Source organism: Triturus cristatus, chromosome 10 (assembly GCF_964204655.1).
Source record: "Triturus cristatus chromosome 10, aTriCri1.1, whole genome shotgun sequence".
Classification (NCBI taxonomy): Eukaryota; Metazoa; Chordata; class Amphibia; order Caudata; family Salamandridae; genus Triturus; species Triturus cristatus.
This window is the reverse complement of record NC_140593.1, coordinates 1,036,896,343-1,036,922,777: the sequence shown is the minus strand read 5'-3', so window position 1 is coordinate 1,036,922,777 and position 26,435 is coordinate 1,036,896,343. Positions and strand designations below refer to the sequence as shown.

Sequence of the window (26,435 nt, the reverse complement as noted above, 5' to 3'; positions counted from 1 at the left end):
TGGCCCCAGCAGCCCTCCAAGACAAGTGGAGTGGCCCCCATACAATAATTGAGCAAAAGGGAGAGGTTACCTACCTGGTGGACCTTGGAACTCCCAGGAGCCCCCATAGGGTGCTCCATGTCAAGAGGCTCAAACCATATGTTGACAGGGCTGACATGGGCTTGGTCATGGCTACTTATGAGGGACAGGAGGAAGAGAGTGATCCACTCCCTGACCTGCTCTCACAGAACCCTGATGATGGTTCAGTTGATGGTATAGCCTTGGCAGGCATCCTCACTGTCCAGCAGCAAACTGATTGCAGAAGCGTTCTTAATCAGTTTAGACATATGTCTTCACTGACTCCAAGTTAGACTACCTGGTGCACTCATGAAGTGGACACATGGGACAGTCTGACTGTTAAAAATAAGATTTACAGGCAACATGACCATGTAAGGGACTGCATCAGGACTGAAGTCCAGAAGATGTTGGATTTGGGAGTTATTGAACCCTCAGATAGCCCTTGGGCTAGTCCAGTAGTCTTAGTACCGAAACCTCACACCCAGAATGGTAAAAGTGAGATGAGGTTTTGTGTTGACTACAGGGGTCTCAATCCAGTCACTAGGACTGATGCCCATCCAATCCCTAGGGCAGATGAACTTATAGATACTTTGGCCTCAGCCACGTTTCTGAGCACATTTGACCTAACAGCTGGCTACTGGCAAATCAGATTAGCTGAGGATGCAAAGCCAAAAACAGCATTTTCTACTCCTACTGGGCACTACCAATTTGTGGTGATGCCCTTTGGTTTGAAGAATGCACCTGCCACTTTTCAAAAGGTTGATGAATAAAGTCCTTACAGGCCTGGAAGCCTACAGTGCAGCTTATCTTGATGATATTGCTGTCTTTAGCTCCACCTGGGAGGATCACCTGGCCCACCTGAGAAATGTTTTGGAGGTCCTGCAGAAAGCAGGCCTCACTATCAAGGCTACCAAGTGCCCGATAGGGCAGAGTCAAGTTGTATACCTGGGCCACCTTGTGGGTGGAGGCCAGGTTCAACCATTGCATAGAAAAATCCAGACCATCATGGACTGGGTTGATTCAACCACCCAGACTCAGGTCAGATCTTTCTTGGGCCTGACTGGGTACTATAGGAGGTTTGTCAAAGGTTATGGATCCATAGTGACCCCTTTGAATGAATTAACTTTCAAAAGAATGCCAAAACAGTTCAGTGGACAGTTAGCTGTCAAAAGGCATTTGATGACCTGAAGCAGGCCATGTGCATTGATCCCATTCTGCAAAGTCATAACTATTCCAAACACTTAATTGTCCAAACAGATGCATCTGAGTTGGGGGTAGGGGCTGTGTTATCACAATTGAATGATGATGGTCAGACTCAGCCAGTAGCTTTTATTAGCAGAACGCTGGCCCCAGAGAGAAACGTTTGGTCAGCCATTGAGAGGGAAGCCTTTGCTGTTGTTTGGGCTCTGAAGAAGCTGAGGCCATACTTGTTTGGCACTCACTTCATTGTTCAGACAGACCATAAGCCCCTCTTGTGGCTAAAACAGATGAAGGGTGAAAACCCCAAACTTTGGAGGTGTTCCATTTCCCTACAGGTGATGGGCTATACAGTGGAACATAGACCTGGGAGTAACCATGCAAATGCAGATGGACTCTCCAGATATTTCCACTAAGAACATTAAGACTCAACTGGTCATGGTTAGTTTAATGTCCTTCCGTTTGGGGGGGGGGGGGGGGTTGTGTAGGAGAGTAGGATCTGCTTCTTATAGTTACCCCCATTTGTTGCTGATGTTTCACTGTTTTTGGATCCTGCTATCCAGGAACTCAGCCTAGCTGCTTTCTCCTCTAAATTGATTGCATGTACTTTACGTACACTCCAGATTGGATTCTGTGGTACCCTTATAAGTCCCTAGTATGTGTTATACTATGTACCCAGGGCATAGGTACCCTAGAGGCCTCTCAGGGGCTGCAGCATGTATTATGCCACCCCTGGGAGACCATTCAAAATGATACCACAGGTCTGCTACAGCAGCCTGCGTAAGCTGGTGCATGCACCCCTTACTTAGATATAGATTCACTATATTTACTCCATATCACTGCACATATAAACCTATCAGTCACCCCTATGGCAGGCTTTATCAATCCTGAAGTCAGGGTGCTGGGTTTTATGTGAGAGGGTGCACCTGCATGAGCAGTGCCCCTCTGCAGCCTTCGGAACCTATATTCCGGGGTTTTGTCATGCAGCCAACCATATATACTTAAGTGCATTATAACCTCGCAGTAAATGCTAACTTTAAAACGGCTGCATGGAAACATGTCGTGTTTGGTGTCAAACACCTTGGAATCATACCTCCACTATGATTCCACCCTCCTAAAGGGACATATGCGAGATACCGGTACACCCGATACCAGCTTTCTCGACCCTGGCATCACAAAATGGATGCTGCCAGCCACAGACACGGGTCTGCCCTCCTGCTGCTGGATGAAACTCGAGCAGAGGAAGGCCTGACAATAAGTTTCCTGTCACAGGGAGGTGTGACCACCTCCCAGATAGGCTTAAGTGTATTGGGGCTGGGTGGGTGCACTCTGAGAGTGCTTTAATGTCTGCACTGGGGGCACATTTGGTGTCCCTGTGCATAGTCCAGCTCAAATCAATTGCAGGAGCCATTTGCTCCTGCTCTGGCGTGAAACTGGACAAAGATCATGGGTGTAGCCACCCCTCTGTGCTGACCCTCCCATAGGTGTGTCCCCAGAGTTTGTCCCACCCCTTCCTTGGGTATAAAGTAGGAACCCCTGACTACAGGACTTTAGATTTTACCTGGGCTAAACTCTGCTACAGAAACCAAGTACTTGTACGATCTGCATGACGCTGGATGACTGAAGAATCTCCCTTGGAGTAAATGAGTTACTCCCCTGCAAGCCAGGCACCTGAAACACATCTGACCAGTTTGCATCTCCCGAGCTCCTGAGGACTCCGAAGATTTCTGCAACACAGGAGGTTGGTTCCCGAGGTCTCTGAGGTGGATCTGTGTTCTCAGCAATTCTGAGGCCCATATCCCTCGTGGGGACCGTGCAACCCAAACCCCTGTGCACTGCGTATATTTGCAGCAGCACATACTTTTTGGCGACCCCTGAGGCTGTGCTTTGAGATACTTGTAGTCCTGACCCCGAGCAGTAATTCCACTGAAGATTTCTGGTCTACACTCCACGAGTGTTCCGTGGGCTGGTATTTTGTGATTCAGCTCGAGGTCCCTTCGTGATCCCTGGTCCGTCGACCTGTGGGTCCCTGTGAAGGTAACTTTAACTTTCCATGGGCTTTCCTGGTTGCTCCATACGTGCCCTGACTCTCCATAGCTTGGAGAGTCCACAGGACCTTGCTGGTCCTCACCGAAGCATCTTTCCTCTGACCGTATGGGTTGCAGTTGCCAAGGCTTGATGGTGTTCAATCCGGACACTGACCCCAGCACTCGACATCCTTTATGTGACAGCTCACCTCCGAACTTTGGTAATCGTCGACGTCTCCTGGTCCCCGTGGCTGCAGAGTCAAGCTTCACCTCTTCTCACCTGAAACCCCGACATCTGTGTGCATTCGTCTATTGTGCCCCTGGTCACTGTGAAGTGACCCAGACTCTGTCCCCTCTGCATCAGGATCTTCTCAGCTCTAATCCAGGCTTGGATCACACCGGACACTTTTCATCTCCACGGCAGCAGCACTTTTCCGCATCACACCATTGAAATCTACGAAGGTTTCCGACAACACTTGACCCCTATGCACCCAGCTCCTCTGGGATAGGTAACACGGGTATCTCGGTACTCTCAAGGGTGCTGACCTTAGAACCTTCTATGTTTAGCTGGGTTTGCTTAAAGTCCTCTCCGAAGTGTCCTTAATCTTTAAAATTCCAACCGCGAACTCACATCTGTGTTCTCGCACTGCACCCGTCCTCCGTGGGTCCCCTGTGTCACTACCTTGGGTGGTTCCTTGGGGACCCAGTGATTCTACGTGCTCTAGGCACTGTGCCTAGTCAAGTCGTGGTTGTTATACCACTTTCTTAGTATATGGTTTGGTCTCCCCCCTGGAGACCACTGTGTATTGTGCTATTTACTGTCATTCTAGTGATTTTATATTGTGTGCTTTGTTCTCTAATCTCATAAAGAGGTTAGTAGAGAGTGTTTAGTAATAAATACATATATTTTATATATTCCTTGTGTGGTTCTCCTTTCATTTGGCCATTCAGAAGGTTATCATCTGGTAAACCAAGCTGCTTTACATTCCTTCGAGACTTAGCCTGAAGCCTGCTCTCCATAGCTACAACTAGGATAGCTTTCAATAAAGGTTGTCTTTAACCTAATCATCAATAAGGGTTGTTTGGACGGGTAAAAGGTGCCCACTTTAATTAGTGGTCAGCATATACCAGGCCAACTTCTCACAGTTCAGTTATGTGTTGCTCAGATTTCACGCGCACAGACATCTGCAGTGATGGTATCTGCCAACCGAGGTTTCATAACCAAAAGGAGTACATTTACCATTGTTTAGTTTAACTTGCTTTTATTTTTCAATTAAGCTGTTTGCGCATTATTTTATATCAAGTTAGCTGACAGTGAAAACACAAAATACTCAAACTATTTAGTTCTTTTCTTTTTAGCCACCTTCTTGACCTCCCATCATGGCAGTTTGAATCACAGCTCCCATTCTTCTTAATCCACTTTTTAAGGGCTGTGTGTAAATGAAGATAGCCTGGAAATGCGGCAAATGTTATGTTATGTTAATTTAATTTTGAATGTGAACGAATCACCCCAGAAGGGGTATCTCGGCGCCGCTCAGAACATAAACAGGTAGGCCAGACTCTTAAGATGAACAAGGCCGCAGTTCCAGGCCATCTTCATTTACATGTAATTGTAGCGGGATTCACGCTCCCAACTTGGAAACCTTCTACGGACCTCCTGCACCAGAGAGGCATTCCCCAAAGTTTGAAGACCTCTTCAGGGATGATGCTGGAATCGGTATACCATGGGATCTGATGGGCACTATCATGCTATTCATTTTATTCAGTGGAGGGGTCAGAGGTGGACGTCTTCTGGAGATCTTGAGGTCCCACGCAGTATCAGATCTCTGTGCCTTCGGTGTACCAATGATTATTATACATGGAACCACATACCTCTGACCCTAAACAGGAAAGGGAGCTGCACTAGAATAGCACTTCAAGTTGTCTTTTTTGCATCCCAGTTCGCATGCACCCTGTTTGTATTTTTGTACCTTCCTGACTAGGGCAAAAGACACCCCACTATCCTTGCTTTCGTGATCCTTGCAGAAGAGATGTCAATTCTCCTCCTGGCCTCCTGGTTCACTCTTGCTATAGTCCATGGATTCTCAGTGGTGTGCTGTGTGAGCAAGGGAATTAGGGGAAGTCGTCTGGAGCATCTGGGCTTGTTAGTGCCTCTGTGCTTGCACTTCTCTCTTTCTTTTTTGTTACTTCTTGATACTAGAAGAAAATTGATGCAGTTGTTCTACAAAGAAGCACACAGATCTGACAGAATGAACTTGATAGAGAAAATACTCACCCACCTGTGTTTTATGGGTTAATTATCAAGTGGGTGTCTGGCGGATCTCAAGAACACGTAAAGGCAGAGGACTCACATACTCGATGATGAAGCACTAGGAAAACAAGATCATCACATTGAAATCTGTCTTCCTCTTCATACAGAAACCAATTCCCCATGTAGCTCTATTAACCTCTTTGTCAGGAATTAATTTTATAGCAGGCCATGGGGTGGCCTGGTTACCATGCCCTTGCAACTCCGCTCTGTGTGGCCTCTTGATTAATTGTCCACACAGATATGAAGTTTATAGGAATTGGCTGAATTGTCAAAGTTTGCCACATCTCCCTTGAGGTTTTAGTAGGAATTGCTTTTAGACACAGGTATCCTCCTTTACTGCATGATATGTATTAACAGCTTGTATGCACTAACCTTCTGGTGTTCTTGTTATCTCTGCTGAGGTTACAGAGGTCAGATGTTGTGCAAAGTACAGCATGTGAATAGGGTTGGTGTTTAAAAGGTGCAGATAGTACCAGGACCATAGGTTGCCACCAGAATTCAGACAAGCTCAGCAGAAGAGACTCAAGAGTCTCAATGGGGGCAACTCAGGGCAAGAACTGTTGAAGTAAAACAGGTTTTTCTGGTTTGGGCACAGCTTATATCCTAAGCTGCCGCTGTGTTCTCACGGTTCTTGATTGACATGAGTTCTCGAGGTTCGCGTGCACTGCTCATCGGGACTCGTGTTTCCAAAAGTTCTACTGCTGAGGACGCTCATGGATTTCTCTGGGAGGTGAGAATATGGCAGCCCTAGACTGTCACCAACACAGGGTGTCTAGCTGAGGGTGTAACTCTTCCATAATCTTCAGTCTTGATCCTCTTAAGTCTAACACAATAGTATATTGGGATTATGTGCTTCTTCTGTTTTTTAAAGATATTGCAAATTGTTGTCTTCGTCAGCCTGGTAGGCATTCTGCTGAAATGAAAGTCCCTACCAATTGCATAATTACTGATCTTGTTAGATATTCTGGTAACGACAAGTATAATCCAAGTCAAACTCAACCATTCTGAAGGTGGGAGTGATTCTATAATATTTGGGAATGGGTGTCTGTTTAGGCTTATCGGACCCTGTTAGGGGGCAAGGGTAGTCACTGGGCAGACAGGGTCTACTGATCCTCAACCGTGGTGGCTGAGATTGCTTTTCGGTGGTGCCCAGAGATCCGTCCTTCTGTGGCTGTGCAAACTGGATCAAAAACAACCCTTTAGGCACTTTACTGTCTGGGTAAAGAGGGCAAACACTCACAGCTTCTCATGGAGGTAGTCTGGGGGGCAAGAGCTCGGAACTCATCAGTCACCCAACAGACACAAAAAAGGTCCAGACTAGTGTTTATCTTTTATTTATGAGAAAGTACTTTACTCTTACAGCAAATCTCACAGTTCAATAGAGATTGCAATTAAACATGGACACTAGACCTTCAGCCTTGCTCTTATTCACTTCTTGGTTCTTAAGAATCTACCATATTGCCTTGGGGGTTTCTCATGTGAAAATTTGGATATTCTACAGGCTGCTAGAAAGTGTTCTACTACAAATCAGTATAAGTTCAGAGTGGGGCCAGAGTGGAAAAAATACTGTCAGGAATTGAGCAAGTGCAGCAAGAAACGCGGAATGTAGACTTGACCCGGGACGGTTTCTCTATTAGGGCTCAGGGGCTGCGCCCCTCTGCAATTCCTACACATTTACATACAAATATATTACATAGATCAATTTATTTAGAGATACAATTGTATCTCTGAACAAATCGATGTATTTAAGTCTGGGCTGTATGTTTTAGGCTGCCTGCTCTGCCTCGTCTGAAGCAGGAGACAGAAGTAAGCCAGTAAATCAACTTTCTACAATGTGAAGCAGGACGCAGGGCTTTCTGTTGTAAAGCCCTTCATTGCCATTGTGGTCTGTGGTGGTATGCACTCTCTAGGCCTGTAACGCGATCAGAGTCACGGTTTTGGGCATTGGAGACTTCATCCCTGTGTGATTTCAGACGTCTGTCATTCACAGGCAAAAGATCCCACCCTTTCGTCATACATGGGAGTGGATGTAAGCATGTCTGATTTGGTGCCTGTATGGTAAGTGTTTGAATGCTAATCTCTGGTGTTATGTATATTGTACTTAGACTGCTCGCCACGCTAAACCCTACCCCCCACTGTGACATCCCAGGCCCAGGCTGAAAATCGCTGGCCCCGTTAGAACTGGAGCTGCAGCATTTGTTCCTCCGCAAAATGGATCCAAAAGACGAGCAGGCCAGCCAGGTTTCCTGTTCCCTTGTGAGGTTGATCCAAATATCTGAGTTAACTGCAAAGTGAAAAATATGTGCTTACAGTGGACAGTTCTCTGATGTATGATGGTTTCAATAAGTTGGATAAGATGACCTAATGGCTTTCATTATTTGTTCATGAACAACATTTCAAATATGTTTGTACTATGTTGGCCCTACTAAGATCCAGTGGAGACAATTTGGGAGTCACAGCCAGAGAGCTTCTTGAGTGATCCTAAACCACTAAATCGCAATCATGGATGAAGAGGCACATGAATTAATAGTGGGAATATTGGCCACCATAGAGCAAACATTTTGAAGCTTGTGGCTCTCTAACTCTTCACCCACGTTTGAAAGGAGGAGACTAAGGGGTTGATTTGGATGATCGCCTGCCATCGCAACACGATTTACCCCCGCCATATTATATTGGCGGGTGGTATCGTGGCGGACGCAAAGTGCGTCTGTCGCTTTTCCACCGGTCGACAATCGTTCCAATTGCCGGCCGGGCAGACTTGGGCCACAATATGGTGACGGTGACTAGCAGGCACTGCCATCCATATTAGGATGTGTGGCATTCAAAGGCTGGTGGGGATTTACTTTGGGGACCTGTTGCGGGCCCCTGGGGGGGGTGGGGTGGTGGGGGGCTGCACTTGGGGTTACCTATGTTACCCCCCTACAGTGCCATGCACAAGGTGGCAGGCACTGCGCGGTACCTGCCCCGTTGTGCATGGCAATGCACAACATGGCATTTCACCATTGCGGCGGGTGCTGCAGCCAGCAGCATTCGCCACAATGTTAAAATGCCTGATGCGACCGCTGCGATAGCGGTCGCATCCTGATTGGGGTGGCGGGACCGCTGCACGGCTGGCAGGCGGTCCCGTTACCGCTAGGGCGGCGGGTGGACTTAAGTGAGGTGAAATGGCTTAGTGCAATCTTAAAATTACTTTAGTATTGGAGAGCATAATAAATCTAATAAACAATAATGATTGTTTATTATACTGGTTATGTATTTTGCAACATTTTTAGTCAGGATTTGCTACCAGGTCACCAACATTTGTACCATGCTCAAGCTGAAAACTTGGAAGACGCAAGGCATAAGCTTAGTGTCATGACTTACACCATGAGTGTTGCACCATGCCAATGGTAGATCTGGCCTGAACCTCACCCTTACATTTCAGCACATCTCAGAATTCCAGGCTGAAAGAAACCATGGCCTCTTATTTACAGAAAAGACTCCAGTGTACCCACTGTTGGGCAGACCAGGGAATCCCTGGTAGGAGCTGACAAACAAACCCAATCCCCTTCTTGCAGGAATGGCTGCAAGGCTTGGGAACAAAATGTGGCATAACAGAGCAGAAAGCTGCACCCTGCACAAGGTGTAGGTGTAGGTGCTCTGAGCTCATGTATACTTGTGCTCTGTGGAGGACCATTTCCACACCTATAGGACTTTTCCACATTACTGTGTCCTCCTGCCCAGCGTCCTCGTGTAATTATCCCATGCCAGTCCTTTTCTCCCTATTGCTCCTGCAACCCTATTGCAAGTGCCCTCGTGACAGTGTGCTCAGGTCACAGCCCTGGTGCCATCATCTGTGCCCCTCTATCACTGTACTTGCGATTTATTTCCATGTCAGTGCCAGAGCCCCAAATTCTGTGCCAGGGTCCCAATGTGCTTGTGATTCTGTCATTTAAGCAGTCAGTGTACCAGAGTGTGACATTAAAAGTGGCCCTGTCTGCATGCCCCTAAGTTAACCTTGATGCCAAAAACATGGATTGATTTATGAACAACGAATGTTAAAAACGTTAAGGCAGTGCATTCAGTGATTTAGTTCCTGTCTTATTTCACATGCTTTACTTAATCTTGCATTCCCCAGGAGATAGCTATTTTATAATGTTATTGTTTATCTGTATTTTTTCTGTGCATACTATTGAGCCATGCCAGGAGTTTATGAGGGGCTTTGATTGAGCACGCCAGAGCTAAGGCTGAAACCAAACTAAGTGCCTGTCAGAGGGTTGGCCTGTTTGCAGAGCATACAGAACAATGTTTATGTATTCCATTTGCAACTGAAATTCTGTGGAAATGATTGTGAAGGGGTTACTCAGATGTCAAAATATTTGCAAGGCAAAAGTAGGAGAAAATAAGGTGCTTACATTTGAGGTAGTGCAGTGTATATCTATATCTGACATATCATGCTAAGCAAAGGCTACCTTCATGACTTATGCAATTTCGATTTTTCCCGTTATCTTCAGTAGATGACATGGCGGGAGGGGGGGGGGGGTTGGGGGGGGGGGGTGCGTCCTGGGTAACGAAAATAAGAATGATGTGTCGTCATTGTAAAGTAAAAGAGGCATCTAGAGCACGCTTAATTTGGTTATGCCCTGAACTCCATTGGGATAGAAAGATCTTATTAAGACCATAATTTCGTAAATCTAATATCCATACCATAAAACAGGCAATGCCTTTATGTGTACAGGATACTGATTAGCAGGGCAGAGGAAGATTGAAGAAATTCTAAGATAGGAAGTGTTGTAAATTACAAAACAAACCACTTACAGTGCACACAAGCTAAGCCCAGATGGTGTGTTGAATATGCTTATGGCCCTTCCTTTCATAAGCTTACCTTGTACGACAATAAAAGTAAAATGTAGTTCTTCTGAATGAAAAAGTGAGCATACTGTGGTTAACAATTGAGATGCACTGCAATTTTGTTCATCAATTGGGTGCGAACCCAATCCGTATTATATATTAACAGTTGAATTAAATACTTTTGAATCTATAGATAGAAAAGCCGCTAGGCAGCTGCAGTTTTGCGCCCACCTACCAGTTATTTTTAACGACCAGTATCTAATTTTATTCTGTATTTTTATTTTGCAATGCTTTTAATTAATCTGCAATCAAATTTGAATTGAATTGAAAAAACGAAAAGGTGCAAGTTAGAACCGGGACGAACTGCAAATGGAAATTTTATCAGGATAGACCTGTTGGAATCTATCAGGGGAGAACTGTGAAGCCGTGAAAATTATAACAAAACTCATAATTCCTTTTGGCACAGTGATCACAATTTAGCTCTGAACTTGTGTACACACCACTCATATCTGGTGTGATCTAGAGGTCGTGAATTAGAATCCTGGTTGAGAAGTGGCACTAAAGTGGTAGAAATCACAGTGCAAAAGAGTGGCTCAATGAGCTAACCATTCCCCATGGAGAAATTTGGTGAGTTTAAGGTCACAAGTTTGAATCTAGGAGACCAACTCATCCTCCCATACTTTTGAGGTCCGTAAATTGAGTTATGATAAAAACACGTTTTTAAATTAAAATGGCAGCATATTAGCCACCTTCACTTTACTACATATAGAACACTGATGTCTTGCTGCAGGATTATCAAACCTCTAGGGAATTTTACAAGAATTGGAACCATAACAAATACATTGACCTGTTGGGCTGTCTCTGTAGGGTGTAATCTGCAAGTTACATGCAATTTCTGCAGCAGGGACATTCAGTCCTGAAGTATCATAGTGGGATTGAAAAGTGTAACATTTAAGTTACATATTGATCTCCATAGGCGGTGCATTAACTTCTAACATTGCAAAATTCTGCAAACAGTATTTCTACATTCTCAAAACAATATCTCACAAATCATGAGAGGTTGACCTATTACCTTTGTCAATTCTTTTTTTATTTTTTTATTTGCATTTTTAACCAAGACAAAACTTCTAGCTTATCACATGTAATCACAACCGGGTCAAAGCCCCCACATATAGTCCACATCAAAAGACACCTCATCCCCCTCATTCTTTGGATCTGGGAGACAGACGGTCTCCTCGCCAAGCTCTGATCTAACAGTATCCTCCCCCTCATCGTTGTCTGCCCCAGGATTCGAAGACATAGACCCGGTGATCCCCTCATCCAGGGCCCAATTAGGTCCAAAAATCGTATCATGCTAATCAGCTCCCAACCCTCCATCTAATCCATGATATTTTCTCCATTTCCCTCACACTTTACGGAACTTCCTCAGGCACCCTCTCGCTTTGTATGTAACCCTCTCCACCGCCATATACATATCCATCCCCCTCGTCCATTCCCCTAATTGGGGAGGTAGCGACGCCCCCCATGTGCGGGCCACATCTCGCTTCGCTACCACCAATGCCACTAAAGCAAAAATAAGCTGCGGACGTCCCAAGTCAACATCTCCGGGTATGCCCAGCAGTACAAATTTAGGATCTAAAGGTAATGTCTCGTCCATCACTTTGCTCAGTTCTACCAGTACGTGTATCCAGTATGTGTGTATGATGGGACACTCCCAAATAGTAAGATAGAAGTCCCCACGTGGCTGTCTGCAGCGCAGGCAGTGCGGTTCGCTTGCTCTGCCCATTCGGTGTAGGCGTACCCTGTCAAAATACACCCTGTGCAGTATTTTGTATTGGATGAGTCGGAGGCGGGATTTAATCGCTACTTCCCTGTAGTGCATCAGGGCCGCCTCCCAGTCCACTGTTTCTAGCGTGCCCAGATTCTGCTCCCAGGCCTCCCATAGTTTCCCCAGTCTGTCGGGCATATTATTATTCAGAGTCCTGTATGTTAGGGAGACTACCTTGTTGGGTATCTGCTCCTGCAATAGTCGTCCTTCCAGCAGAGCATATTTTGGCAGAGAAGTGGAAAGTAAGTTTTTGGCTGTCCAGGCATGTGTCAGTTGTGCATACTTAAAAATTTGAGTAGTGTGCAGCCCAAACTCCATGCAAGTGTCCTAAAAGTTTTGAGTCCCCCCTTCGCCATCACGTTGCCTAAATTGGAAATGCCAATGGCATCCCAACCCCCAAAGCCCCTTAGTTTGTGGAGTTCCCTCAACCAGGTGCAATGCCAGATCGGTGTTTGTTTAGTTGGTTTGCGCGCCCAGCCCATTACCTTCGCCGCCCTGTCCCAGACCTCAAGTGTTATTCGTGTGGCCGGGAGTAGGCGTCCCCTACTGCGCCCTCCATATAGAAAGTATAAGCATGAACGATGCGCCATGGTGTTCCTCTCTAGCCTATAGGAGGGATGATCAGCCGGAACATGGATCCATTCATTCACCGGCGTCAGATGTTCCACCCAGTAGTAGGCTTCGATATCTGGCAAGGATATCCCACCATTATACTAGTTCCGCTGCAGCATACTTAGGGCAATCCTTGGTTGCTTCCCAAGTCACAGCAGGGAGCATACTTCCGCATCAATCACCCGGAACGTTTGCATAGGGAGGGGGAAGTACTCATTTTGGAGGGCATATAAGAAGCGGGGCAGGGTGATCATTTTGAACATTGCAGCACGGCCAAGGATAGTAAGGGGTAATGCCTTCCACTGCAGCACATCAGCCGCAAAATTCGTTATGACCTGCTGGATATTTTTTTGATACAAAAGGTTTTTATCTGTGGTTAAATAGATCCCCTGATACGTGAACCCCGTCTGTGCTATCTGTAGGGCCCTGGGAAGGGGAGGCCATGCCTCCCTGGCTCTTGGGCTATATATGACCGATTTATACCAGTTTATGGCGTAGCCCAAGAAGGACCCGTATTTGTCCAAGAGCTCAAACAGGGCAGGGACCGTGTCTTCCGGTCGGGTAACGTATAATAAGATATCGTCCGCATATAATGAGATTTTTCTTCCCCCGTGTCAGTCGGTGTAATCTGAAACCCCCTTATCTCGCCGTTCAATCGAAAATTGTAAGGGCAAAAAGTAGGGGGGACAACGGGCATCCCTGCCGGGTTCCCCGTCGGATGGGGAAATCATCTGACAACAGTCCATTCACTTTAACCCGTGCTCGGGGGTCCGCATAGAGGAGTCCGACCCACTGTCGGAACTTGGGACCAACACCAAACTTGACGAAAGCGGCCTCTAAAAAGGGTCAATGTACAGCGTCAAACGCCTTTTCGGCGTCTAGGGAGAGGAACATGTGGGGATCGTTACGGTCCTGCACCTCCATGAGCCAATTGTGGGTCCTCCGTAAGTTCTGTCTGGTTGTCCGTTCTGGGAGGAAGCCCGTCTGGTCGTGATGAACCAAGCCCGAAATTAACTTTGTCAGTTCTTATTCTTAACCAGTCAAGGTGGGATGAAAATACACCCCCCTCTGGCTTGTTGATTTTCCAGAGTGGCCTGAAGTGGTATTTTGAGTCACATGACCTTCATCAAGTGTCAAACCCAAGCATGATGTTCACCATAGACACATATGGCAGGAATGTATATAGGTTAGCCTCAAACGAGCTGAGCTTCAGAGGCTCAAGCTTTTGAGTACTGGTTGGACTTGGCCTTGGAAAGCAACCTGGAAAAATGAATTTCCACCTGAAACATGCTCCTATCCCTTAATAGTAACCACATTCTATCCCAATCCTCTAGTACCAGTCTGAACTTGGAAGATTGCCATGCCTGGGCCCTTTCTTTTCAGCTTATATTTATTTTATAAACATTTTTAATCTAGGATATTCTGCTGCACGAACCTAGCCTCAAAGAGCTGTAGAACATTGTACAAAGTTAACCTAAAATCTGCTCTCGGTATTACCAGTCATTTACTAATGACAAAAATGTTAAGGCAGATTTTGAGGAAGGAGATGCAACATTTACTACAGACAGCCTAGTCTTTGCCCTTCTCTCCTTCAGGGTCTTCTCACCTTCATTGCAGCACTGATACCTTCTATTTAAAGCCTGGGATGTGTCCACTGGACTTCAGCTCATTTTCTGGGTCCTGATACTGCAGCTTCTTTTGGCAGGGCAGCGATATGGTTTATGGAACTGATTTGATGTGTGACATTCTTGTTTCTCTCCATGTTTCAAAGACCCTATTTTTAGGTGTACCTTAACTGTACAGCTGGCTGTCACGGCTATTGTTACCAGTTCTTTAAAATAAACGTAGAGTGGGCTTTGAGCCTGCACAGAGGAGTATTGTTCTCTCACCTCTTGCAATTGGCTGTTTACTGTATCATTCTGCCTCGAATTGAGTGCTTCCATTGCTGTGTATGAGGGCCTATTTTACATCTCATCAGTACACCGAAACATACCTTTTTGTGTTTTTTCACAGCAGCAGCAGGCTTTTTAAATGTTTTAGTCAACATTGGCCTTTTTCCTTACTGGAGAGCTCCACATGTACTGATAAACAAGAACTGTCAAAGTCAACTGGTCTGACTTTACACTTCCAACAGAATCAAGCAGCACAAATGCTGTTTATATAAATTAGCTAGCACACAAAAGACAGAGCTTTTGGCTTTGACTGTGTTTTTTTGTCATTGCTACCCTAATATGGGAAGAATATGCGCTCTACAGTGACCACGGTGCACAAGGTGCGTGTTTCAGTAGCTCTTTCAGCAGGGATACCTTAATATGTTTATTATATAGCATGTTGATTATAAGTGATGTAAGTCCAACCAGGTGCCGTGGAGACTATCAGGTTCTTGCGCCACTGACAACATTACAACCTCCTACACAAAGAACACCCAAGGGCCAAATACCAGGCCCCAGAAATTCCCTGTTACTGACCCCATTGGAAATGACGGTTCAATGTGAATTCACAGACCAGGTACATTTCACCCCGGAATTCCGGCTATTGAAACATCTGCATTTTCTGGGTATAGAATGAGCAATTACTGGGTAAATCGTACCCAGCATTACATATTCTTCGGGCATTTACTCATTTCAGAGGATAGCACCTGTGATCCCATTTAGCACCCTAGTATTGGTAACTTTTGGGGACTCGATGTAACAGGGACAGCAACAGGGACAGCTTCAGGGACTGGATCATGTGGCCTTTTTTTGCATTGTGCATGTTGGAACTCTCGCTACATCACAGGTAGAGGCAGAGGCAGGGTGACCACAGATACACACATTGCACGCTTACTGACGCACTATGCAGTGCAACACAGAATACTATTCAGAAAAGGGTAACTGATTTAAACTTCGTTTAGGATGGCTAGCAAATGCCTTCCCTTCAAGGAGGAGTTGAGTGCTAGAGCTAACAGTGTGGACATCTCTTCACTGGTGTGTTTCACTAGCTGTACAAGGTTCCCTTTCACAGAAGGGGTCACTTTTCCACCAATAAAAGTATGTAGCATTAGGTTTCTAATTCAATTTTATTTATTTGCCAAAACACGTGAGATCAATCACAGTGGTGATTACCTGGGCTATGGGTTGGCACCTCTGTGCGAATGAGTTGTTTGACATTATTTTACCTTAGGATACTATTGCTGCTGTGCAATCCATTTTGACCCATGCATTGGACTGCAGTATGTATTTGTGTGTCTCATGTTCCTTTTTGAAAGACAACAACATAAGGGACTGAAACAATCTGAAAATACAAACATGCATGTGTCTGCTCAGGTTTTTAGGGGTAATGCCAGCTTACAGTGCAGCGGATGACGCGCTCACAACAAAAGTGGTGACTTTCTACGAGAGAGGAGCACAGTCAGCCCTTCCGTCACACCAGTCCACTGTACTCCTGTTTGATCCAAGCAATGGCATTTTAAAAGCTGTGAGTATTGCCAGCGGCCTGTCTGTGTTTAATGTAGATCTGAAATAGGGAATGAGTTACTCGTTGACAAAGATGTGCCCATCTCTCTCTCTCTCTCTCTCCCTCTCTCCCTCTCTCCCTCTCTCTCTCCCTCTCCCTCTCCCTCTATCTCTATCTCTGTCTCCCCCTCTCTCTCTCTCTCACAAGGGAACTTGCCATTGACTGTAATGGAGTGTGTATTTACTGTTCTAACTCTGCATGCGCCTTAATACTGGGGTAGATTTTACAGCAGACTGAAGCAAATATAACTGCGGTTCGAATCTTTTGAAACACTCACTTGCGAAAGCACCTAACCATACAACAGGGACCAGTTCCCGTAGGAGAGTGGTCTTCCTCTCTAATCATTTTTATGCCGCGCCCCCTCCGGTGTAAAATGTTGTTTTTTTAATCATTGGGCCCCTCTCCCAGTAAAAAAATTTTCCCCAATTATTCTATAACATTTATAATCGTTAGATATTTATATACATATTTAAACAATGCAGTTATCCGTTTTAAAATTGCAGTCAAATACATGATTGCCAACATACTTTTCTGGTCGGCCAGGATTTCACTAAAGTGTAAAAGTATCATTCAGTGGCCCTCCCCCTTTAACATCTACTCCCAGTCATCATATGAATGACAAAAGATGTTAGTAATGTCTGGTTTCATCATGGCTTAGCAACATTGTAATCTCCACACTGTGGGGCCGATTCCAATCCTGGAAAAAGGCCGTACGAATCGTCGTACGGAACGTTTTCTCCGTACGACTCGTACCGGGTAAACTTTTCGTACAACCTAGGAAGTACGATTTGTGCAGAAAGCCTATTTCCGTACGAATCGTACAAAAAAAAACCGACAAATCTGATCCGGAACAGCCTGTACGCGACGTCCGTACGTATTTAAGCAGCGTTTTACGGCCCAGCAAGTACGATTCGTCCCTACGTCACTCCGTACGGCTCTTTTTTTACGGGAGCCAATAATAGCCATAAAAGCTGAGTCCCCAGGGGTACGAGTCGTACAGGCATACACCCCCGTGCATTGTGTATGTACGCACCGTACCCCCAGCGCATATGTACGGTGCGTACCCCCAGCGCGTATGTACGCACCGTACCCCCAGCACGTATGTACGGTGCGTACCCCCAGCGCGTATGTACGCAGCGTACCCCCAGCGTGTATGTACGCACCGTACCCCCAGAGCGTATGTACGCACCGTACCCCAGCGCGTATGTACGTTCCGTACCCCCAGCACGTATGTTCGCACCGTACCCCCAGCGCGTATGTACGCACCGTAGGCTGGGCACAGGGCAGCAGTGTAAGAAGACTAGCACTATAAAGTGCATGGGGAAGGCTCAACCCTCGCTGTACGTAGCTGAAACATGTGTACAATGGTTCATTGCTTTGTCTAGGGGATAATGTACATCACTAAAAAACTCCCCCAAAAAACTGTTCATAAAGTATAATGGGAAATTACTATAAAACAAAAATCATTTCTTCAGTTGAATGGGTGATATTGTTCTTATTCAAATTCTAAAGATCACTCATATTCAGCAATTATGTTTAGTAATGAAAGCCTTACTCGCCCAGTGCACTGCTGGTGACCTTTCACATGATGTCACAGCTGACCTTCCAAATTAGATCCGGGGGTATCTCCAGTCTCGTCATTGAGAATAAATGCCTGCCGGATCATTAAACCATACACCTATATTTGTCTCAGCACAAAGGTGGGAAGTGGATATCGGACAATAACCTGGAACATATGAGTGAATTCAATCTTGTGTTGTGTTCAGATTCTCCTTTTTTTCTATGGCCTGCCAAAGCCCACCTGCTTTTGCCAAGGTTTTGTTTTCCAAACCTTAAACGTGAAATATTGTATTGTCTTAAAAATTGTATTGTCTTAACTGTAAAATTTAGGACTAATTTGCCATAACGTGTTTTTATTTGGTGGAAGCAAATGGGTTGTTGGCTTTGTTTCTTTATTTTAGGTTAGTCTTATTTTCCTCCCATAATGTACCTTGGAAAAATCAATTATCAATTGACACATGGCCATAGTTGGGGAAACCCGACCAGGAGAGCAGAGGCTGTTGATCTGGACTTCATGGGTGTGTAAACAAGGGAGGAGTCTGGAGGTGGAATAAGGAACCAGCATAGAACAACCAGGGACCTTGGCCTGCTTTTAAAGTCCCTCTGTGGCTGGTGAAGTGTGGCAGCTCTGGCAAGTGGAGGAGTAGACCCTTTTGAGTTATTTTCATGAGGAAGTTAAACCGGGTGCACCTAAGGCTCTTTTCGCAATCTCCTTGAGGTGAAAGGGAGAGTGAGAAACAGTGAGCATTTGAGTGGAATCTAAAAAAGACCCCTTGGGTTGACAGTAAATGGAGAGATAAACCATCACCAGCGCGCCCCACGAAATGTAACAATAGAGGCTGATCCAGAGTTGAATATTGATTCACAGAGAGTGGCAGGGCCGGCTTTAGCATTAAAGGCGCCCAGTGCAGCAATCATTTTTTGGCAGCCCACACCTCATGACCGCCTCACCGGATTCTCTCACTACCACCGGGCAAAAGAGCCCCTCATCTCTCCAAACATAAGTTATTGCTAAAGACAGCGCCCCCACCACAGATCAGTGCCCAGTGCGTCCGCCCCAATCGCACTGCCATAAAGCCGGCCCTGGAGAGTGGTGTAACCAGCAATTAACAATGGTGTGTTTCGCTTGTACAAACCACTAGAGAGGCTTCATCGGGAGGCAGAGACCAATTCGAGACAGCCCACCACCATGACGAATCATTGAAACCACAAGATCTGTAAGGAATGGCCAAGGGCGTAACCGGTATCGAGTGAAGGAACGGTGGATACAAGAGAGTCAGTTGCATCCACAAACAAACAAACACAGACCAAGAGGTAAACCTTTGTGAGAGGAGGAGTGCACCTACAATGGAGGTCACTATGGGAAATTGATGAGTGTGTCAGAAACTCACTACTTTGTGAATGCAAAGTCTCACCTCCTAGCAGATTTTGTGTGCTTGGGCTGTAACTGAATTCTAGGACAGTGCAGGACAGACAGAGGAGGAAAAGGAAATTATAGGAGGCTAGGATAAAGCATGAGCTAATGTGTGTTCTTTGTCATGACCAGACAGCAGCCAGAGGATTTTGCCAAGGGTCCAGAAATGTTAGCATAAGTAGCAGGCAGTTTTTCAGTGACATTTGCTCCAATGGTCAGGGTAAAATGTTTATTTTTACCAATCAACAAGTGCAAAAACAACTTTGTGCACCAGTCGGTCAATGCAAGCGTGTGCTCAAGAAAAATACAAAATTGTCAAGTACCGGGCAAATTAGGATCTGACAAGCTAAAGTTTCTGATTGGATGGTGTGGTGAATAGTATTTCTTGCTAAATTACTTGTCCACGGTTGAAATGTATCTTGCAATGTATTTTAAAGTGTGAAACCCATGAGCCTACTACAGTAATTGTCTCCTGCTTTGCTTGTGACAGGTTATCGATGGTAACGTGATTACAGATAAGAGGACAGCTGCAGTGTCTGCAGTGGCAACCAAGGTATGGCATCCCTGATCATTATAGACAGTAGACCACCCACCTTGGTCTCCTGTCAGACCCCAGGGTCTCCCCTCTAAGACCTCGCCATCTTGTTTTTAGACTTTCTGTCCACTTTATACTTCGTTAATTGATCCCATAGCCCCCAGAGGCTACCACCATTAATTTGCAGCGCTATATAAAACATAAATAATAATACACAATATTCAACTCAATTGTCCATGTCTGCTTTGTGTGTATAATCCCTGTGCCTTACAGAGGCGTGTATGGTGTATACGTGTGGACCGAATGTACTGCAGTTACCAAGGTTGTTAGGCTGCTTCAATGTGCCACCAAAAGCCTTTTGTGACAAACTTGGCAGCCTTTCAGCTGGAACTGCACAGCACAATGGAGCAAATGATGTCATCAGGCTGAACTTCTTGAGCAAGAACTGGCTGTCTGCCAACTGCTTTTCAGAGTAAGGAACAAGGACACATGCTTTTAGTTAAGTTATTTTAGGTCTTATTCATGTATGTTCCACCAAAATATGACAATGATTCAAGTTTGCAATGAAAAAGCAACTACTGTGAGCCAAATCACTTAAGAGCCCTATTCTCATGAAGAAATGTAACAGTATGAGCAAAGATTTACATCTCAGCATAATCACGCGTTTACTATTTTATTGTTCAATTTACAATTACTTCCAGAAGAGCCCATGTGAAGTTGGGACTCCACTGGTACTGGCATATGACATTTTCTCCTAGATCCTATTTGCTGTGTAATGAAATCAACATAGTGTAGATTTAGGAAACGGGCTATTGGAACCTGTTGTCCAAATGCAGTTTTTTTCTTCTCTCTGCGAGGAAAACTTTTTTCCTTGTGGTGAAATCCCTTTCCCTACGTGATCTGGGAAACAGCCATTACAATACGGTCACCACAAAGCCATTGCGACGCATATGCCTTTACTACGCATGCCTTTAAACATGACCCATCTGCCTTCCCTTGGCCGGAGTACATTTCTGACCATTCCCAGAGTGGAAGTGGAGTTTGTTAATGCCTACAAATGCAGGGCTTTAAGTGGGCTGACTCTCTCCGGGTCTGAGCACCGGCAGTTTTTTTAAGTGGGACTCGAAATGGGTCTCTTTCGGGCTCTGTTTTTGTGCCTGCTGTCACTGCAGTCCGTTTTTTTCCCCGGCTGCAGGGACAGCAGGCACATGGATGTGTGGCGTGCGCGTGCTCACACTGCTCACTTCAAACTAGTGGAGAAGTTACAGAATGATGTCAAGCCAGGTGAGCGTTGTAGGGGAAGGGAAATCCTTTAAAGGGAGTCATTTTCTCTCTGGATTTCCCTTCTCTTTTGGAAACTCGGGAGCAGCAACACTGTCCTGGTGTCACCAGGGCTCTAAGCGGAAGTTTTTTCAATATTGTATACAAGCCATAGTTGCTGCTTATTTATCTTATGCAACTAACAAGCATTGACAAAGCCAATAGTCCTGACTTGTTGTAGGTATGATGTTACTTGTATCATATATCTAAATGCAATGACAGAAACAGCAAAATACAAGTTGGGCGGCACACCATGCTAACCACAGGTTTTTTAGTTTAAGTGTTTTTAAGCCACGCCCATAATTACATTGGACACGCCCCTTTGAGAGACCCTCCAGTTTTTTCATTCCACTTAAAGCCCTGTACAAACGTACATGTGGGTGTTACATATGTTGATGCTCACTTCCCACCCCGTGTGTGAAATTTACTAATGTGGATTTTTCCACACTCTTGGTGGAGTGATCTGTGATAGCAGGTTTATTTATGCCTGCCAGGAATCCTTTGATGAATTCCTGTCAGGCTTTAAATGAAGGTACATTTGGCCATAAATGTATGTCAGTGTATGGGAATACATTTCTAAATTTAGCTCTAAGGTTTTGGTTGAGCGGAAATATGATTATGCTTGGAAAGGTTTGGCAGTTACTCATACATTTACATCAGTGGTTCCCAAACTTTTTCAACCTGCGGCTCCCTTGGCCCATTGGCCATTGCCTGTGCCTCCCCACTTTTACATTTTAAGGAGGGTGGGGGGATGTACTTGCATTTTTCTCCCTGAAAATAATTGGGATGAAGCTGAGGAAGGTATTATAATTCTATACGCAGGGTGTTTCGTATTACTAATGATTCACAGTTCCAGGTCTGTAAGGGTACACCATGCATGTGCCACATGTAAGTATGTTATGCTAGGGAGAATGATAGACCACACCCAATACAACCTTTGTGGCCTTTCAATTGTGGAAGAGACTTGCCCCAGCAACTGACTTTGCAGAGGCAGCCCCCAACGGGGGCATGAGAGGCCGGCGCCATAACCAACGCCGAACCCCCCCCCCCTGCAGCAAAAAACGGTTTTTGGCGCCAAGAAGCACCCACAGTGCTGGAAGCTACCCGCCCCCCAACCGCAGCCGCCGGCGTGGCGCCAACCCCCCGGCCAATGGGGGCCCTAGCGCCATACGAATGGCCCAATGAGGGGCGAACACAGGCAGGGACGAGCTACGCTGGGGGGGGGGATATAAGCATGGCTCCCCCAGTTTGGTTACTATCCTTGGGAGCGGGGAAGCAGCACTGGCTAAGGACCTTTTTTGACCCACCCACCCATACCTGAGGAACAGCTACGTCGCAGGGCTGAGGAACAGGCAGGACGCTGGCGGAGAACGACGGGGAGAACAGTCGGTACGGAGGCACACCGGAGGGCGGTGTGCCGGGACAGGACCACTCACCTTGGGATGCCTCACGGCTGGGTGAGTCGGCCTACCAAGAGGGGGTAGCAAACGGAGACGGCGCTCGCAGCCCAGCCCCCGCCGGTTGGCAGGGCACAACACGAGTCCGACAAGGTAGCGAGTTGCGGCCTAACTCCGGGACAGCTGCTACACCCCCCACGCAGAAGAAAGGGGAAACCCAACCGAAAAGGATCGACACAGAAGGGCCAAGAGACAAGACAAACATGCCAATAAAGCTTTTCACCGAACCACCAGTATAATTACATGTATTCCTAATAAAACTGCGGCCAACAAATGACCACCACAAGAAGTGTGTACGTTGGCTTATTTACAACAAGGGATACAACGTGGGAAGAGTACAACTGGGGGGGAGTGGGCTAAGTGCGGGGGTTAACAGAGTACTGTCCGCAAAAGACGTCAGTAGTGTTATGATACACAACAATTGTGTTAATGTAGAAAGTGGTCTACATTTTCAGTAAGCAACATGGGTTTAGAGGGTAAAGTAGCGCCTAAAGGCATGCCATGTAAACTCAGATCACATCAACATAATGATATTTCTTTAGGTATTTACAAATGTAAATACAAATATTTGCACACTTATCAGCATACTGTACTTAAAATAAAAATGGACCTGTGGCATGCAGTAGAAACACAGTGGTGATATTAGTTAATTTATCTAGTATTTACAAACAAAATATGTACAGAGACCCGTCATTTAATGGGAACACATTTATTTAGAAGTAACAGTTATTAGACTGTAAACAGTTTGGAAGTTCTACTTTGTGTACATCATCGCATACCTAGGGTTGTAAAAGTGCCATAAGTGCCCATTAAGGTAGTTATCGTACATTTAGGCATGCTTCTTACGCAATGCGTACATTGACGTCACACTGAACGTGACAGAAAGTGGTGGCAATACCTCAGCAGGAAATGAAAGCGCTATCACTGTCACGCTTCTTACGCAATGCGTACATTGACTTCACATTGAACGTGACAGAAAGTGGTGGCAATACCTCAGCAGGAAATGAAAGGGCTATCACTGTCACGCTTCTTACGCAATGCGTACATTGACGTCACATTGAACGTGACAGAAAGTGTTGGCAATACCACAGCAGGAAACAGCAGGGCTATCACGGTTAATCTATCTTTCTTCGATCTAGATGTTAACGGGACCATCAGGTGAATGGTGTCACGGTAGGTTTTAGATACCCAGCAGGCGCCATCAAAGGAGGGATCATTCTGGAATGCATATTTTTAGCGATGTAGAATTGGGTAAATGAAACAGTTTCTTCCTCTGCTCTGGAAGTTATCAAGTAACACGGAATGATGGCATTTCTCATGAGAGACAGTAACATTCTGATTGAAATGCCTTTCCCCTGTGCTTCGATAAGCTTGCTGCTGGCTGCTGACCCAGCATTCAAAGACTCCTCCGTAAAAATGGATGCTGTGCTTAGGCCTAGAGAGGGACATAAGATAATAGGGGGCATTGTGCAGCCCTCTGGCACTGTGACTGTGAGCAATGCTATATTTGTTGGCAGACTGAAACATTTTGGTCCCCGGGCAACAAGTGTTCCAAATCGTCTGGCTAAGTTCTCAGTCAAATTAATTAGGTCAAATTTAACACAGTGTAAAATCATGCCGCCTGGCTCTTACGTGGCCTGAAGCGCACAGACTGCTTCACACCCTCTCTGGTGTCCCTCCATGGGCTCCCACTCCACAGCAGGCTGATTATGGCTGCATTTTACTATCCAGACGTGGACAAAGTGCCCCATTTTCCTCGCATGCCTCATAGACCGTGGCACCCCTGCTCTACCACGTTGCTGCATTCTCTATCAGTCTGTGAGACAAGGTCAGGCGCCCCCAGCTGAAGTAAGCAGAGGCCATGACACTCTTTACAAAGCCAGGAGTGGAACCCCCACAGCTGGCTGGCTGCAGGCCAGTTTCACTGCTCTATATGGCAGCAAAGTTCAAGGAATCGCACTTTGCGACTCAAATAGCAACCTTTTTTGGAGACAAAAGAGATTTTGGAAGATTGTGCCGCAAGAATTCAGCCCACAACAAAGTACAAACTCTACTGGTGACTGCCCTGCATGAGCTCTGTCAAATGTCTGTTGGTGGAAGGGCAGTGCGGTTATTTTACCTGTCCTACCAGCAACGTTTGACACGTATCAACCATTTCTTCCATAGCGGGCTTCAGGAGGCAGGCATGAATGATGGGGCTCTTAACTGGCTTAGATCTTTCCTCATCTCCAAAGGAGTGTCTCATCTACCTTTACATCTTACTCCAGACAGCTACTGAGAGGGGTGCCACAAGGCTCTGTTTAGTCTCCCTGGCCGACTAATGTCTGTGTTGGGCCATTGGCCAGACTCATCCACTCCCGCAGATTCCTTTTCTTCATGGAAACCAATGACACCTAGACCATCCCTGCCTGCCTAGGAAGGACGACAGGGGTTATATTTATGCCAATGGAGAAATGAGGTCTGGTGTGGGTGGAGGCACACTGGGTGAGGCCCAAAATAGATACAATGGAGGTGAGGACAGTGCAGGATGAATATGATATCGGTCACCAGAATGTTGTCCATTAGATATGGACAATTTTCCTAATCCACAGTCTACAGTTCAGAACGTGCTGCGAAATCTGACTGCGACTGGAGTTTGAGGGCCCAAGTTAACCCAGAGAGTTCATGCTTCTTTCTTTCATCTGAAAAATCAAAAACCTGTACTTCCATTTCTTACTAGTGAAGTTAGGACATTGGCAGTATCCTCCTCCGCTGAAACATACTGAAATAATAGCATTTTACTTTGTCTTACTTTACCCAAACCACTTGTTGAACAGCTCCTGCTGATTATAAACTTGGCAGCCAAAATATTGTTAGGGGCAACTGTTTGCCATGCTATCACCAATACTGTGCTGGTCGTGCTGCCTGCTGAATGCAGCAAGTATTTCCCGAAAAACCTTGATTAAAAAGCCATACTTCCTCGATGAGCATGATGACAACACAGATAGCTCTCTGCAGACCTTTAATTAATTCTTGTTCCCCATTTCCAACAATATAGCTTGGGAGGACTCTCGTTCTTGGTGCTTGCTTCTTTCTCATGAAACTCTCCTCTGTTAAATTTTAGTAAAACACAGAGCATGTTGGGCTTCTGTAAAATTGATTTAAAACACACCTTTTCTCAAAGTATCCTCAAGAGTAGTGAAGTCTGTCTAGTGTTGTCTCTAACCCTTGTTGCCAGCCAGCACATACACAAAACCTTGATGTCACAAGCGCACACACCGGAGGCTGGTGGTGCAACAGAGTGTGGAGATTGTGGAGGACGCGGGCTCTCCTTCACAACAGAGACTGAAGGCCAAGCCCCAGTGTACGTCCCATGGGAAGAATCCACGAGGAATGACACTCTGTGTGGTCTGAGTCCCCTGTCGAAAATAAAGAGAAACAATGAAACTATCACAGTGCTATCAGTGCTTAATTTGAGCCCGTGGTCTCCGGTGCTCGGCACCGGCACTTAATTGTCAACACTGGCGCTTGTGACAGTCTGCCACAAGGTGGCACTTTTTGGCTAATTTAGAGATAACCACAACCGCAGTTACTTATTCATTCAATATACATTAAAAATTACTATTACCTACCGCCACACCCATTCTCATAGCTGTTGGGGCCTGGAATAGTCCGAATTGTCACACTTGTAGGGGTGTGATGGCTAGTAGTTATGTTGCTACTATCTTTTGCAGTGCTGGCAGGGACAATGTGTGGTGCAAGCTGCAGTGGCCTCCTGGCGAGAGCCCTGACACGTATGTTTTTTGCAAATCA

General features: G+C 45.8%; 1 protein-coding gene across 2 annotated transcripts in view; it reads left to right on the top strand.

The window, feature by feature from the left end:
* CRYM (crystallin mu) overlaps positions 1–26,435 on the top strand; it is a 125,905-nt gene that overhangs the window by 13,713 nt on the left and 85,757 nt on the right. For both annotated transcript variants that reach the window (XM_085629115.1, XM_085629114.1), the window contains exons 2-3: positions 16,168–16,318; positions 19,822–19,884. In XM_085629115.1, coding sequence (XP_085485241.1) covers positions 16,168–16,318; positions 19,822–19,884 — 214 coding nt within the window. The remainder of the gene's footprint in view (positions 1–16,167; positions 16,319–19,821; positions 19,885–26,435) is intronic.